Source organism: Anguilla anguilla, chromosome 3 (assembly GCF_013347855.1).
Source record: "Anguilla anguilla isolate fAngAng1 chromosome 3, fAngAng1.pri, whole genome shotgun sequence".
NCBI lineage: Eukaryota > Metazoa > Chordata > Actinopteri > Anguilliformes > Anguillidae > Anguilla > Anguilla anguilla.
Window position 1 is genome coordinate 50,951,325 of NC_049203.1, and position 16,840 is coordinate 50,968,164.

General features: G+C 41.7%; 1 protein-coding gene across 5 annotated transcripts in view; it reads right to left on the reverse strand.

Annotated features, from left to right (window-relative positions):
• arap3 (ArfGAP with RhoGAP domain, ankyrin repeat and PH domain 3) overlaps nt 1-16,840 on the reverse strand; it is a 42,800-nt gene that overhangs the window by 18,769 nt on the left and 7,191 nt on the right. For 4 of the 5 annotated variants that reach the window (XM_035409556.1, XM_035409557.1, XM_035409554.1 and 1 more), the window contains 5 exons: nt 6,503-7,543; nt 2,689-2,732; nt 2,221-2,300; nt 1,411-1,484; nt 635-862 (listed from right to left, as the gene is read on the reverse strand). In XM_035409556.1, coding sequence (XP_035265447.1) covers nt 635-862; nt 1,411-1,484; nt 2,221-2,300; nt 2,689-2,732; nt 6,503-7,518 — 1,442 coding nt within the window. In that variant the 5' untranslated portion in view covers nt 7,519-7,543. The remainder of the gene's footprint in view (nt 1-634; nt 863-1,410; nt 1,485-2,220; nt 2,301-2,688; nt 2,733-6,502; nt 7,544-16,840) is intronic. The other variant, XM_035409558.1, reaches the window with a different exon arrangement.

Here is a 16,840-nt window from a genome sequence, read left to right on the forward strand (position 1 = left end):
TTAATGATGTGTCACTTCAGGCATTGCTTATTTACACATTGCATTAATATGGCATAGTGTGTTATTTGTCACCAGAATGAACAAAAAAGAAGTGGTCCCATTAACTAAGCAGCTATACTATATAACAGAATATGGTGGATTTGATAGAACAATATCAGCCTTGAATGCATTTTCTAAATCATTTTTATTAAACCTAGTTGATGAGTTCAGTTTGTATAGAAGTTGCCATTGTGTGTATATATTAATGGATTTACTACTAGTTAGGGTGTCAAATGTATCCATAGCATTCACTGTAAACTACACCTAAATCACATGAATTCATTGAATTTTCATTCTACTTCCTTTTATTAAAATTCAAATCGCAGTTCCGCATCCTGTTTGCTGATAAAATTCAAATGAAATTCAAATTCAAAATTTAGCGTTGTGCACAACCGTCATCTACTCTATTCTAAGGTCATTTCCATTCAGGCCGAGAAACACAGAACAACATGACAACATGACAGCATATAAACATCAGAGAAGAGAGGAGGCACAGACACACCGGTTTGGGAAGACAGACACGAAGCACAGACAGTTCCGCAGAGGGGAAGAGACGCAACAGGAGGAGGGCCGCAGCAGCCCCGGCGGCTCGTACCCTTGAGGCGACAGCTTGTCCAGCCAGCCGCTGATGATGGGGGCGGCTCGCTCGGACTGGGAGGTGTAGCTGGCGTAGGGGGAGATGGTCTGGTCCTCGTCCAGCTCCCCCGGGTACAGCCTGGGGGGCATGGATAGGCACCGCCCAGCGATCCCCACTGTGCAGTAGCTCTGGGACCCGCTGTGTATGGGCAGAGAGGGACGTAGAGTTCTGGACGGGGGCGACGGCCTGGGAACAGAAACCCCGTCACCCACATAACCGCCACAACTGCCTACTGTGAGAACAGCTGTGTAATCACAATGCACCACTGGGCCGTGCCACCATGCTGGTCTCTCTCAGCATATTCCATGTTTACCTAGTTTGCTACTTCTAGGATACGCATTTAAAATAGCTTAACATGCAAGCCATTACAAATGAGATCCACTCCTTGGAGGCAGTTCAAACAAGGACTTTTGTGCAGATATCCCAATGGTCAGAAATAAAAATGAAACATAACTACCGTTACCTACATCTGAAGACTTGAGTCTGTAGATACAGACATGCAAGACGGCATCACAGAGGATGAAAGCAGGGAATCAGCAGGGTAATCTGAGAGCATTTGGAAATGGCAGAGTGCCGTCCTGAAAGAGTGCAGTCAACACCAACACAAAGATCTTTTTGTTCACGCCCACGTAGGCCTGCCTGAGTTTAATCAAGAGACTGTGGCAGTGCCAGCTGCCCTGTGCCCTGGTGCCCAGTAAATCACATCGCCAGGACCCAGGATGCAGTTCTCTTACCCAGAATCCTCTCCTTTTGTGCTTTCATCTTTTTTCAGAGCCCCAGTCCCTGCTTCACTTCTGGTCCTTGCAACCTTTGAGTAACCAGCAGGAAACAAAACTGTGTTAAAACAGAGAAACTGTGAATAAGACTTCAGTAACTGCACAGACCTCCGGATCAACATTTTCATCCTTAGAGACATTTTAAGCACATAAATACTGCAAAAACCGAAAACATTTTGTATTTTTTACACAGTAGTAAACAATACATTTAATACAATGTATGTTCATATGAGGTTGTAACAATCTGTCATCCCCCATAGATTTATGGTCCTACGATCAATACCCTCCACCAAATACAAAATCAAACTAAAAATGTATAGGAGCTGGTAGGTTTTCAGACCCCATAACACCATTTGGCTTGTTTTACTTTATATTAAATGACATTTATTTGGCAGAAGTTTTTATCCAAAGCGACATACGGTAAGTTTTATTAGATAGAGTGAAATACAGCTTATTTGGAGTGACAACGTTCTCAATGTCAGTATCTCATGAGGGATTTATCTTTTCCAATCCAAAGTTCAGGTGAAGAGAAAATCCAACAAAATGATTTCCAATGAGATCTAACAAAAAGTTAGAGATACTTATCTGGTAGATAGGAGTAAACTATTAATCAGGTGGGACTTACACAACAGACTGGTTCTTGCAGAAATCGTGTTAATAACCAGGAAGTTAACCATTGATGAGAAGCCATTCTCAGGTCTGCACATGCCCTGCTCCTTCAGAAAGCAAGCCACCTGTATATTTATTCTTTTCCCAGGCGGTGCTCACCTTGGTGTCTTCAAGCTGCTTGTTGTTCTGAAACACCGTTTCACAGTAAGGGCTGATCTCGTCTGGGTCTCCCCGGCCGCCTGTTTTGGAAGAACAAAGTCACTTGGCTTGCATAACAAACGTGTCTTCATTACAGATTGACTACAGCCACACTGAATACGTGCAGGATCAAGGACAAAAAGAGCCAGAGCACTGCACAGATCGATATCAGTGTAGCTTCTTTATCCTTTTCAACGAGGATGTGGGCTCATCTCATTCACAGAAATGAACATGATTACAAGAAAATTATTTTTTTAATTCACTCCAATACAAATTTTAGTTACGTGCACATTCAAACTGTAACATGCACAAGTAAACTATTGATATGAGGGCATGACCAAACAGTTAACTTTTTTATTTCTGTCTGTGAGCAGTGTGGGAATTTTCCTGTGGTTATTAATTCAATTCTACGGAAGGAAGGAAGCTTACCAAGCGTTCTCTCAGGTGTCTCTGGTGGGCTGTTGTTTAAAGTGCTATGAAACAGAAACACAAACCTTTTCAGAATCGCACTCTGGCTCATAGATATTATTACATGCTTATAAAATTCAACCGTTTCCTATCCAGTGGGTATGCTCTCAATACAAGTTATGCATACACTACAAATATGTTTCACAAGGTATAGCCTATTACATGCTTACAAGTCTTTTAATTATGTAAATTAGAAGGTAGACTGGAAAAAAAGAATTCTCTTTAAACAATTTCCTTCATATATTAGTTACTTTATATATCATTTTTTGGTGGAAAAAACAGGTAGTCCCAAAAGAACATTTCTCAAATGTACTGTGCTGAAATGCACTGCATAATGACTGCAATACACCAATTAAATTACAGTTCACTGCATGTATAACTTCACACATCTGACGGACAAAGCCTTCACTGTAGGACAGTTATCATTCTATATCTGTGACTAAAAATGGCACAGTGATTCAGAGGTAAAAATGAAGTACTTAATGCATTTCAAACAAGTTTGTTTGGGAGTTGCATGTTTTGACATGTCTCTTATGCTTGGCCCTCTGAAGGCCAAACTGAAATTTACTGACACTAGTTCTGTTTATAAAACAAACAGACTTCAACGACATGATCATAAACAGAAAGCAGATAATTATTTTTCATATAAAAGGTTTTGTATCATGCTGCACTGTATCTTTTTACACTTGAGAGGAATATACATAGAGGATCTTTGAATAAGAATATTTAATTTTGTTGTACTAAAGGTGTTTACAGTGCCATTCCCAAGTGCAAATAGTGTTAACACTGTACACTCATGAACTCATGATCTTAATACAATTTTAGGAATTACATCACTTCACTACATAATCACCAATGTGCCCCCCACTCCATAAATAAATGCCTCTTTTCTACTAAAAAGTATTTCAATACGTTTAGCTATTCTTTAAAAAGTGAATATATACTGTAGATGCATATCATGGTACTTTCAACTGCTACTGCTGCACCCATTTAACAATCATACAAATAATTACTTTAATTGTGTGAACATAGATTGTTGGTACCAAAATGAAAATAAACCTGATGTGAACCTTGGAAATTTCAGTTGAACACTAGGCAGTAGGCAGGTTTCGTCATTGTGAAAAGCCTGGCGGATGGAAATGTGGCTATTGTCACCGAATCCCGAGCCTTTCTCAGTACCCTTAACAACTCAAATGAGGTAGAAAGCTTTTTTCACATCCGTTTACTCAAAAGTGATACTCTTCATTAAACTACCGCTCATGTACTTCCATGTTTAGATATACGCTATTTTTTTCTACACAGATTAACCAACCATTTATCAATTTTAACTGAACTCCATGTAACTCAAAGTGTACCTGCTCACACATTTCCTTTGCGGCGCAATTCACTTGCGAGGACTTAATGTTTCACCATTCTTCAATGTGAGATTATCTGGGTACACATCCCCACATCAAGCACACTTCCTTCTCACCATGACAACACATTAATTAACCTAAGGGCAGAAGCTGACTTTTTACAGCTTTCCCACTGTTTTGCCATTTAATTAGTAACTTCTGTAAGCCCTGCTGAGTTTCTAGGCAAGGCTGAGCCAGTCATTTATTTCGTCCAATGTGGCCACAACAAGTAAACATCATCAGGCCAGGAAATGAAATGGGGAAGTGCAGTCTAATTAGTCGACAACAAGGCAATGCAGTTATGCACTGAAGTGTTGTGAATCTACTGTGGAAGTATGACAATACTATTTTGTTTATTTGTTCTCACTTTTGACAAATTGGGGCCCAGTGCCTTGGCTTTGAAGCTCACAAAATAAGACAAAAAAAACTTCAGGAGAGGAGACTTTTTGGTTTTCACCCGTTCTTCTCATACCGCTGAGCTGAGAGTCTGTGTGGTCATTAACACCTCCACATTCTGTGCTTTGAACAGCGATTGAATAAAACAATTCACTCTATATCTTCCTCCCCACAGATACATTCACTGTTCACAATGATGATCCAATGGTTCTGTTTGGGTTTTTCAATCATCTTTTAATACACTGTTAGGGAATACTTCCACAAAAAGACGTAAAAAGTTGAATGGTTGGGCCAAGGAAGGGTCTGAAACATAGTAAAATTGCTCTTCAGTGATGCAGCGTACACCTCTCCCACACAAACCTAAACACCCTCAGTCACAATGCCTTTTGTATTTCGATGTCTTGTGAAAATTGTGTGTGTTCAAAGGCAGGAAGTTAGTGCTCTCCAATGAAGGGCTGAGGACCTCAAACTGCTTTTGATGCCAGTTTTAAAATCCAGTCACAGGGAGATTTGTACCTGGACTTACGATGAGTATTAAATGCGGAAGGCAATGAACAAAGAAATGAACAAACCAATGTCAAGTCACTCATAGCCCATGACCTGTATGGCCAGTGCCCAGTGTGGTTATTATGCATTGTGGCAGGATCTACCAATTTCTGGACTTCTGCAGGAAGGAATGATTCCACCACTTTCACCAGAAACTAAACTCACACAAGCTTAGGGGGGGCTGCTGAAAAAAGGAAGTGCTTTTGTATGGGGGAAAAAGAGAGGCATGCTAACAAGAGATACCTTTTTTATTATTCACAAGCATAATATAGACAGTTACCCAAAATTTGCATTTCGCAGCATGATTTCAGACATGTGATTCTGACATGTACAGTACCACCCATGAGAAGCATTGTATTTGTTTATTATTAAAATTAACCAATCACATGAATTCAGGACTTAATTCAAAGAAAATTATTAGTCCAATGCATGTCTGGTAGGTATTAGTTCGCTGCAGTTACGTTCTGTTAGAAGCAATGCCACGCAAGGTCATCTCCGATTCCCATGGCCCCATTTGCAATCATATTCACGCTTGTTTGACATGGTTAGCATCTATCCAGTGTCCTTTATGGACAGGCTATTTAATGACATTGTCATGTATAAAGTTAATATTTTAGATGGGTAGCTACAATATCAGTTTGTCGTGAAAGCGTTTAGCTGAAACAGTACATGTGATGCTAGTCTCGCCCAAGAACCACTTGAAGATGGTATCAATGGCTGCCCTACTTTAGGAACAGGGGTTGTACAAAATGGTAAGAAAAACATTTATATCCATTTTAGGCCACTCATGATATCAACCATGTTGTTCAAAAAGCCTGATTATGTTCTATGTTAGCAACGTTATGTTACACCAGTAAAATGTAACCATTTTCCGCCTTTAGTTGATTCTAAATAAGTATTTTCTTATTTATTTAACGCATGTGATCTGCAGCAGTGGAACACATTTAGCTTGGTGGGTACTGCATCATCTTCAAAACGTTTATCCCTTGACAATCATCGCACCTGTGATGGTATGCCACAGACCACATGAGCAGTTATATTTGATACTGGCTGCTAATGCAGTGATTGGGCTAGAGACTGGTAAGAAAATAAAGTGTTTTTAAAAGATGGCAGGTCCTTTTTGCATTGTAAAATTTATTATAAGCTTGTTTTTTATAACAGAATGCAACAAGTGCAGATTTCTGCGTTTTTCCCTTAACATTAGAAGAGGCACTGGGTAATTTAGGGGAGGCGTATCGTTGGGGGAAACCCTGAAATCAACCCTGCCTTATCAGGGTATGAGTGCACCCAATCTATGCAAGGAAAAAGTGGCTGATATTATTTTAAAAATCAGCATAATTCTTCACGGTTGGAGCATGTTGCGTTTTCATTGTTTGTTCACTAAACTCCATGAGCATAGTGGAAAAGAAAGGCAATACTCTGGAGGCGGATGACTGTACCTGTTTCTCTCCATAGAGGTGTTGAGCTCCTGCCGGGGAGGGGGTAGTGGGACGGGGCGGTTCCTGTTTATTTCTGACCTAGGGGCCTCAGGGCCGGGTAAAGTGCCCCAGTAGATTTCATTGGAGACCATCTCCATGGGGCAGTGAGGGGGACTGGTAGAAGGGAGGAAGGGAGGCTCCCCTTGGGTACAGGGTGTTCCGGGACAGGAGGAGGCGGAAGGAGGGGTAAACTGGCTCTGACCTTCCCTAGCGGGTGATGAAAGAACCCTGAAAGTGGCTGGAGGTATCCCCCGATTGAGCCTTGGAGGCACAGGGGGCAGATCTCCGCCAGACTCTGAACAGTTACTCAAACACCTCTCACAAGATCCCCCCCTCAGGTCGGAACCCGGGTCCTCCAAGTCGGACTCTCCAGGAGCGAAACCCTCCACCACCATGAAGCACAGAGATTCCTGAGATACTCCTTTGGTTAGTCTGGACTCCGGAGCTGGACAGGAGAGTAGAGGCTCCATTTTGGACTTGTGGAACACAGTCCTGGGCTTGGGCACTGGCTTAACCAGTGCCCCGCTATGCTTCGGGTGAGAGTTTGCAATCGCTGATGGAAGGTTTGGGACAGAGCTGTTCCGATGATGACCGAGGGACACGGGGACCCCGCATGGGGGAGATGGAGGTCCCGACCCACCCGGTGCCCCTGGAAACGCCAAGTGGATGGCAGATTCGGACTGGCAGCGGTCGAACAGAGGCTCCTGGCTTTGTCCACGGATCTGTGCTGCTATTTTGAGGATGCGCTTCCTGTGGCCTGTGGCAGTTATCCCCAACTGATTGAGAGTCTCATTGTTGAGATGAATTAAGTCTTTGGCCTGGAGGAACCCAGACTGCCTGAAGACTTCCAGGTACTTATCCAAGTGAATAGAGGTCAGCAGGTTCCCCACATCCACATTCTCATCGAACATCGCCATAACAGACGGAGACTCCTGGATCCTGCTGGCATGAAATTCAATGGCCAAAATCGGCCACATGGAAGAAAGGACACCACCCTGTCATCTGAAATGATAAAGAAACAGGCTGACATCAGCTTTAGAGTTCTCAATATTAAAGGAACATTTCCTCAATCGACAAAAAAAGGTTTATTTGAATGTGTAATATGTGCATAAATGTAGGCCTACCGCTTGATTATTTGGTTGGTTCAGTGGTGGTTGTGGTGTGGAGAGTGTGTGTGTGTGTTTTTTTTTCATAAATTCAATGACATCACAGTGACCTTTCTAGAAGAAGGGGTCATGGCATTCCTACTGCCTCACGAAGTCACAGAGTCTGAGATCATTCAACAGACAAAGCCACCTTATTGTTCCTTTTAGACTGTAATACTCCAAGGAGAGAATAAAGGGATGGGCTTCTTTGGACACACAATGAGAAACATGAAGTACAAATGTGCTAAAAATTAAGACTAGGGACTTTGTGTATATAGTGTATACACACTTACACTTTAAAACTCTCTGAGTAAAATTTTTCATTTCATGTCATAATCGTGTAAGAAACAGTCTAACTATGACAACAGGAAGTTATATAATGAGATAAAACATCAATAAAAGCTAACATTGTGACTAATTGTTAAACTGAATGTTTAATTGTGGTTATACTTCAAAGTTTTAGTGAATGGTTGGTCTACAAAGATTGTTACATTATAATCAATTAATGCGGTTTTTCCAAAATGACACTATACTTATGATCTGTTTTCCAATGTTTTTTTGTGCTTTCAATTTATGCAAAACCTGGTTGGTAATCTAGCTGCCTTGAGTCACCAAGGAGGGCCATACCCAATCTTTTCACGGGAGTTCTTCTTTCATACTTTAAGTTTTTCCTGGCTAAAAGAACTCAGACAGTGACTGTGTGACAGCGACTGTGGTCGATCCAGCTTTAGTGCCACGGTCAACTCGATGCATCATCTCTCTATATTTAGCTACATTCAGAATGTAAAGTTCTTGTCTTCAAGAGACCACTACAATGCATTGAAATGCAGGCAATAAAAATTCTTGTCATCTGTCCACTTCATTCTTTTATGCAATTAACCTCTTAGCGCACAGCCCCTAGTGGTGGGCACGCCCGCGTGCCTAGATTACTAAAGTCAAACATTCGGTGCTACTGCAACCAACGTGTGAGATGAATACAGAAACGCGTTGTTTTAGTTTCATTAGCAGACGATACATGACAACTATGCCGAAAACGGAGTTTCGCAGCCCCACCATTGTCGCTCCGGTCGTTCATTTAACACGCACCCCCTCCCTGCAGTCTCATCTAAAAAACACCCCCCACCCTTGACATAATGGACAATATTGTCTATCTTGGCATTAATAAAAATATTCTTTCACCACTAAAAAATCGTATTCCGTCATAGCAACAAGATAAACCCGACAATAGCCCTAAGATATGCCTATACAGCAGTGAAAACGCTGCTCACTGAATAACGAAATAAACGAGAAAAAGTTTTTTAAAATGATACCATGTCATTCTACAGTCAATATCTGGGACTAAATATTGAATAAATATAAAACCTTACTGTTGGTTTTACGTGTAGAGATGTCCCTTTTGAGACTGCGTGGTCATATATTGTCTTGGACAATCCGTTTGGGAAATATACGCGCATCTGTGACGCCTGGGTATCTTCCAAAATAGCTGTGCGAAACACCACACCTGTTGTTTACGGCGTCGTCGCCCTTTTTAGTACAGTCTGACTTGATTGACAATTCATTTATTCAGTAGGCGAGAGTATAAGCTTTCTAACGATGTATAACATGTCTAATTCTGCTTTTGGAATAGCGTTTTATAGGTCAGCATAACAGAAAATATTCTTAGCATCGCTATCGCATAGCATTCACTTACGCATTCACTCTGTTAGCAGACAAATACGATGCACCTAACGAAACGTGTTCAAGGATATTTCGTAATTTCTTGGAAAATACTATTATTATTGAGGACTTCTGAACATAGCTAAGCCATATGTTTGCTGATAGACCTAGCTGACATTGTTTTCTGGAGCAAAACAGAAGCGAATAGAACAATATCATTGATACTGTCTCTGTCTCCATCTACTGAACATAGAGGAGATTTCATCATTGCTATGTAAGTATTACCGCTCAAAATATTTCGGTTATATACGTTATTTTTGAAATTGAGTATCTTTAAATAGGTTAGTGGTGTTATATAATGTAAATATTTCACACTGTAATGTAAGCGTTAGATGGAAGTGTAATAGTTTTTGTGAAGCATGCAACAGTGATGACGTCAGAGCTGGAACATTGCCAAAACTTGGTGGACGGGTGAAAATTGCTCTCATGTTGTCTCATCCCCATACAAGAAAACATATAAGAGTACAGAGTATAGAGTATAGAAATACACACGAGTTAATTATTACACATTTAGGTACTGTACCGCATTGTGTGACAATATTTTTGCATGATTTTTTTAATCTGATAGCAATGTTTCATCTTAAACCCTCATAAGGGGCTCATTTATATGCTTTATAATGGACAAAAAGCATTTTATTCAATTTTGGAGAGATTTTGGATATGTTTCTGGACACCTAGCTATTTTAGACCACTGTACTGACTGAAAGCTTGTAATTCCCATTTGAAAATTATGCAACAGTGATTTTCTTGAGTCAAAACAGTTGTGGCCCGCGTAAAACCTTCAAATGCAGGAAAAAACAGCATCAACTAAACATCTGGTTTTGTAACCTCTATTGCAAGGTGCACTTCTCATGATTTCTCAGTCATGCAAAGCTCAACAGCTACATCTAGCTAGCTTGAGCACCAAGCCCTGAGTCTCCAACCTGTTAACACTGTGTCTCGAAGAAGCTGATAATTGAGCTCAGGCTTGTTATCACTGACTAATGGATGAGGAATGACAGTGATATATTGCACAGCATGTGCTAATGGAAATGTGATCTCCTACTGGCTGTAGTCATTTAGCTGCTGGGTGTTAACTAAAGGCCCTACTAAAGGAAGTTATTATTAAATCCCAGATGAAAAGCTGACCAGCAAAGGTGCTAACAGAAAACTAACAACACACAATTAAAATATCCAAGATCATTTTTCAAGAATTACTACTTAGGGAGACAAAATCTGAATAGTTATAAATAGAAAGACAACTTTTCTCACTGTATAGGTACTTAAATCAGTTTAAATAACAGACTAGGCATTTTGGACAGTGCAGAATGGATGTAAATTAGCCTGGGGAAAGAAAATGCTGCTCTCAATTCAACAATGTAAAGACAGTATAATAGCTCACTGTTAACCTACAGCTGAAGATGTCTTAACAATAACTCATCATGTAAAAAAAAAAATATAATAATAATAACAGGCAAACGAAACTTGCAGCCAGGGCCACTGAACAATGGAGAGACACCACCCAGCCGGGGGCCCTCCAGGACAGTGCACTGTGGTTAGCTGAGGTTAGCTGCAGAGATGCAGCTCTGCAGGAGGCAGAGCCCTGGAAGAAGAGCTCCCAGAGCGGACACTTCCTGGAAAAGGATTGGAATGAGCTTTAAAATAATTTTTTTTTCAACTTTTTCTAACCCAAAGGGCAGTTGAGCTTGAGAACACAGCGTAGCGTGAAATCTCAAGGATGACTGTGTCTTTGTCAGACCCAGCTGGGGGAAGGTGGGGTGAGGATGTGGGACGGGGGGGGGGGGGATGCTGAGGTTGAGTACCTTTCATTGAACAGGGTATCTTATAAAATGCCTTGTGCTGTTTTTAGCAGATTACAAGTACCTGGTAATATGCATACATCACTGCAAGATTTTCATCATGTTCAAATGGCCAACTGAATCAGATGCCTTTGTACAAGTTTCACTAAGTTATATTGCTTGTGACAAACAAGACAGCAATAGGCTAAATGATGACTGCAGTGAGTAAAATAGCCTACTTCCTGCCAGAGATAAAGGCACTGGGCAGCCTTGATTTGACCAATCCTGGGAACTCCCTTAGCGGACAGAAGGAAAAAACCTGTTAATTGCTACCAATGGTTAATTTGACCTGAGCTGAAAAACCCCTTTGACTGTTTAAAAAAATAGATGCTATCAACAGGAAGTTATAAACTCTGCCTTGGGTGGATCAAAGCTGAAATTACATTAGTACAATATAGGAGCCTAATGCACCAAAACAGAACAGCAGATATCAGATACCAAATGACATGCTTGTTAGTTCTCTGCCGCACATCCACCAAAACATAATCAATCGGACGGGGATGGCAGAAGATATATGAAAATTTCAAGAGAAACAACCGACCCGTCCAGTGATTAGCTCCGAGCAGAGCAGCCGGAGCAGAAGAGCAGAACCTCCGTCCTCCGGAGATTTGAACTAAGAGGCAGTGGGAAAGGCGGCTGTCAAAAGGGGACGTGAGTCATATCCGCCTCCTTCCCCTGCTGCCATGCTGGCAGGTGACCCCTGGCTTCAGCGCCCTGACAGGCTGGCAGGAAGCGCGTGAGCTGGGCTGATAAAGGAAGTCTGCGCATGGAGAGAAGGGGGTGGGGGCGAAGGTTGGCCTTCAGGCCAAACTCTGGGGCTCCCATCTCACCATTGCTGAGATATGTCCGCTGCCAGTGTTGTCATCAAGCTAGACATGACATCTCAGTGTAACGCTGTCTGGGATGCACTGATTACGCTAGCGAGCCAGACTAAAGCCTCTTTCGCACATGGAACACAAAACATTGCAGTATTAACTTCTTCAGCAATCTAGTGGCTTCTCTTGTTCACACAACTAAGGACTATCTGGTATTTTACCAGGTAAAAAACCTGCTGTCTGGACAAGCGGTTGTCAAATATGCCAAACGAGCCATGGATGTTGCCTACGTCAAGAGAACAACCAAGACCTATAGGTATAAAACTCAGCGAGGTATGATTTTGTTAAATCTAGATTCCTAGCCAGATAAGCTTGCTAAAATAGCTTTCTAATGAAAAAAGGGAATGATAACGCCCTGCCAGATACCAAGGTAGCGTTCCTTTATTTCATGTGCTCTGTTTCGTTCTTTTGCAGTAGTAAGAACAAAGCAGCTTGATGAGTGTCTTAAAACAATTTGATCGATTAATTTGGTTAATAGGATAAGGCTGCTGTGTGAAACAATCAAAAAATGCTGATCTCGGCACGTATCCCGCGTGGGGCCGATCTCTCCGATAAGTGATTGCCAAGATGCAAACACTCGGCGAATCCATTGAACCATGAAACACAGCTGATGACAATTCCCAGGCAATATGCTGAAATGAAAACTGCAAGTCATTCATTTCAGAAATATTTTTTTACATGGTTCCTGTATTCCTCTGCTACCCAGGCTCAACACTAACCCCTCGGGCACAAGATTTTGATGAAATTAAAGGCACAATCAAACGATGCTCTAAAGTGAACATTTTTTCAAATAAACTTCTTAATCCAAATGTTTTTCAGGACTAAAGGCTGATGAAATTCTCCTTGCTTGGAAGCCTGAAGCCCGTAACCCAGCCTTCTTTAAAAAGAAAAGATAAAATGTTGCTATTAATATTGTTTGTTCATTTAATCGCATTCTGAAATCTATTTTGTCTTAACATAAAGATTTTTAAAATGCTCTACAAAGCATGCTCTTGCAGTTCTGCTATTTTTGAAGAAGTGACTGGCAAAATTTCCAAGTGTCTGGTCAATTTTCTCATCCACCAGACTGTTTCAACAAAACGTTAGTTTCAGACCCTGATACGTGACCGTTTCATGTGACAGAAATAGACGCTGGAGTCAGAAAACAGGAGAGGCCTATATTATAGTCCCTGAACCATTATCGTAAGGCATTTGATATTATTTGCCTCGATCAATTTAGCATTGCAGACATGGGTCAGAAAAAAAATGGGATTGACCCTCACAGAACATTTTCTGCTACTGTTAAATTCCTAGGGATTACACTGCAGAAAGTAAAGGGAAAGTTTTTGGGGTTGGTCATTCAAATCATTTAGGCTAGTTCGCTTTGTAGGAGTCAGTTGCCTGGAATGTGCTTGGTATGCAACTATAGATTGTCCCTGACGTATCCCTGTTGGGCTTGGATTCCAACTTTCGCAATCAACGTTCACTTTTAAAAACATGACTGGACGTGGATTCAAAGATAACTAAAATTTACTCACAAAAAAAACAATTGCTTTTTTTTTTGTACGTAAAACTGGATTATTTTCTCAAAATACTTCAAGATACTTTAAATGTTTAGTCAGATCAACACCTAAAATTTCAACTATAAATTTGATAGTTATAGTAATAACTGCCCTGAAGAACTGGGGTTCAAACCAGAGAAAAGAACAGTGGCACCAAGGGTAGGCACCATCCCCACTCTGTAGGACCCAAACTACAACTTCTGCTTCGACTTCAGACAGGGCATTAGACATGAGGAAGGGGGGAGTTATTTTGAGATGAAAAAGTGTGACAGACTGCTCTGTAAAAGCAGTGCCTCTGGCTGGCTGAAGGGGAGACGGGGGAGGGAAAAAATGCTTTAAAATGAGTTAATGGACATTCTTTTGCAGGACATGTGGGGGGTGGGGGTGTCTAGGGCCTATCGCCAGAGTCAGGGAAAGGTTTTCCTCTTTAAATCACCTTTATAAGCAGACGCCGACATTTAACTGAGATCCCTTGTGCGATCAAGCTCACCTTATCCAGGGAAATATGGGGAGAAAAAACCAGAACCGAAAACACAAAAAAAAAATTCTGAGTCACAGTGACAACAAATTTAGCTAACATGCTTCTGAGCCAGGAATGTTAAAATAGAATGCATTTGGTTTCGTGTCTTACGTATTTCTCGCATTAGTTCCAGATATAGCCAGACCTGCAAACTCATCAGGGGTGAAAAAGGTGACAGATTTACCCATGAGCCACATCTGTCCAAAATGTAAACAAGTAAGGCAGTCTTCACGGTCGGGGAAAATCTTATGACAGCATCACCCAGGGAGTGAACACCACAAACGGCGGTGGTGTAAGAGTTATTGGTTCATTGCTAGTAACTGATTGTGGTGAAAATCTTCGGTGGCGAACCCCCCCCCCCCCCCAAATTTCAAAAACTCATCAGATCTACACAAATCACACAAATGACCTATTTTGGCGAATTTCGCCAAAAAGCGACTAGTTTGCAGGTAGCCTATGTAGGCCTATAGCCTACATAAATTTCACCCACTCTCACCCAGGTGATGTGGATATACGCTCCAACACTGAACAATGATTTCCCATGTGGCTCTGGGCTTTGGAATGTGCTCTAAATTATGGCCTACAAGGCAAGTTAGATTTTCTTTACATACGTCTGCAGGCTATATCTGTCTTTTGCAGAACAGCAGTGTCATCTGCTTCGTCAGTTCCTCCACCGTTATTCTTCGGGGTTTTCAGGGTATGTGTGAAACAGAGAATGTGTGAAAATCAGCCAACATGTGTTCGCTGTTCAGCTTAAATGCATCACCACAAAAAGAGCACATCTGAGTGAGAAGTCAGCCATTGACCAAAAGTAAGCGGGGGCTGTAAAGCACAAATATTTTCTCATTTGTGGGTTGCAAAACAAATTTAAATTCATGAAAAAAACCCCTTGATCACTGAATCCTACAGTATGGTCTGTCATCCACCATCATGCAAACCCATAACCCTAAATCTCTCTTGGTCTGGAAAGCCAAGAAACGACAATCGATAACTCATGCATTCTGGGGACAAAAGTGGCTCGAGAGTCATGCTTGGCAGGAAACAAACAAACAAACAAATGTGGCTCCGCTTTCTTCACCGCACCCACATTTTCCAAGTCAACAGGATCGATTGTGTCGACCAATCAGAGCCTCCGCTCCCCGGGGGCTGCCACGGCTCCCCTCGGCCCTGTACGGCCTGCTTGAAGCACAGGATACAGCTGTCCCTCAAACCCTGCTGAAAACACAGGGCCCACACCCTCCTCCTCTGCCTGCTATAACAGGAAGGGAGATAAACTCGCTAATGTTCAGACAGATCAGAGATAATGATGACCCTCTGCCCCGTGGCTCTGCTGGGGGGATGGAGGGGGGACACACAGCTGAAAGGGGAATGTGTTGACATAGAGATGGAGGAAGTCAGGCGTGGTGGTCTTGTGGTCCTCGTAGTCACACATGGGAATCTGGCATTTTCTGAAGAGCTCCGGGAATTTTTCCCCAGTCAATTTATGTAGGCGGGTTAGCCTGATGATGGCGGCGGGGGACAGGGAGGGAGAGTAAGCAAACAAACATGGAGACCAGTAGATCAAAACGGCTTGCTGCCAAGAGATTTCTCGGATTCAGACTTTGTCAGGTACTGATTGGGTAACATTAATTATCTGCAAAAAATTAAAAGATTTCTAAATGCATTACATTTCCAATTCCCTTGAGTTATTTTAGCCAGAAAAGAAATCGCAGAGGACTTAAAAACATTAAGCACCACTGGTGTCTTTTCCTGTAACAGGCCAGATGTGTGCATATGATAATAAGTCAGTTCGACATTGGCCTATGCACTGTGTGACATTTAATCAGGCTGCATGGAGTCATCACCCAAAATGTTTTTGAAAGCAAATTTCCTTCTGCAACATACCAATGCGGACTTCAAGCCAGAGAAAACAAACGGCACACAGAAAGCTTGGCAGAAGGTCGCTTTAGCAACTGTGAAAAATGCAGTGCGGGAATGGCTATACAGCAGGTTCTCTGGGTATAAATAAGGAGCCAGTGCTCCAGCTGCAATAGCCTTACAAGCAGAGCATGCAAAGTCTAAACAACGTTTAAAAACCTGTAATATACTGAGCACAGAATTAGCAGTTAAACACAGATCAAATTCCAGTAAGCCAGTTGGCTGTCGACAATTTTCTTTTACTGTATACCTTGTCCAGTAGTCCTAAACACAAAAATCACCTTTCGCCGTGCTTTCTGGGCTAATAAATATGTCAACATGCCTCCTGCAGTTTATGTAACACAGCAGCTTCTTGTTTTACAGGCTCACAGTGACACAGTTTCCACCAATTGTTCACAAGCCTGTTTCCTTCCTTCTGCTTTCAGCGCTACTTGCATGTAACACCTTTTCCTCCAGAAGAAGGTGACAGATTCAGACAGACAGTTGAAAATACAATCTTCAGACACAGACCCACTCAGTGGACACACTAGTTAACCTCCGTAACCCGTAGGTACCATGCTACAAAATTGAAGGAATGCATGCAAAATTAGGGCATTTAAAGTAGTAACTGGTCACGCTACTTTCTGAAGCCAAATTGAGAACACACCGCCGTGTATGATGACCCCACAAAATATTTATTTTTATCATTTAAAAAAAAAAAATCAGCTTGGCCCTATTGTATTTCAGTGCTGAAACATAATTCTGGTC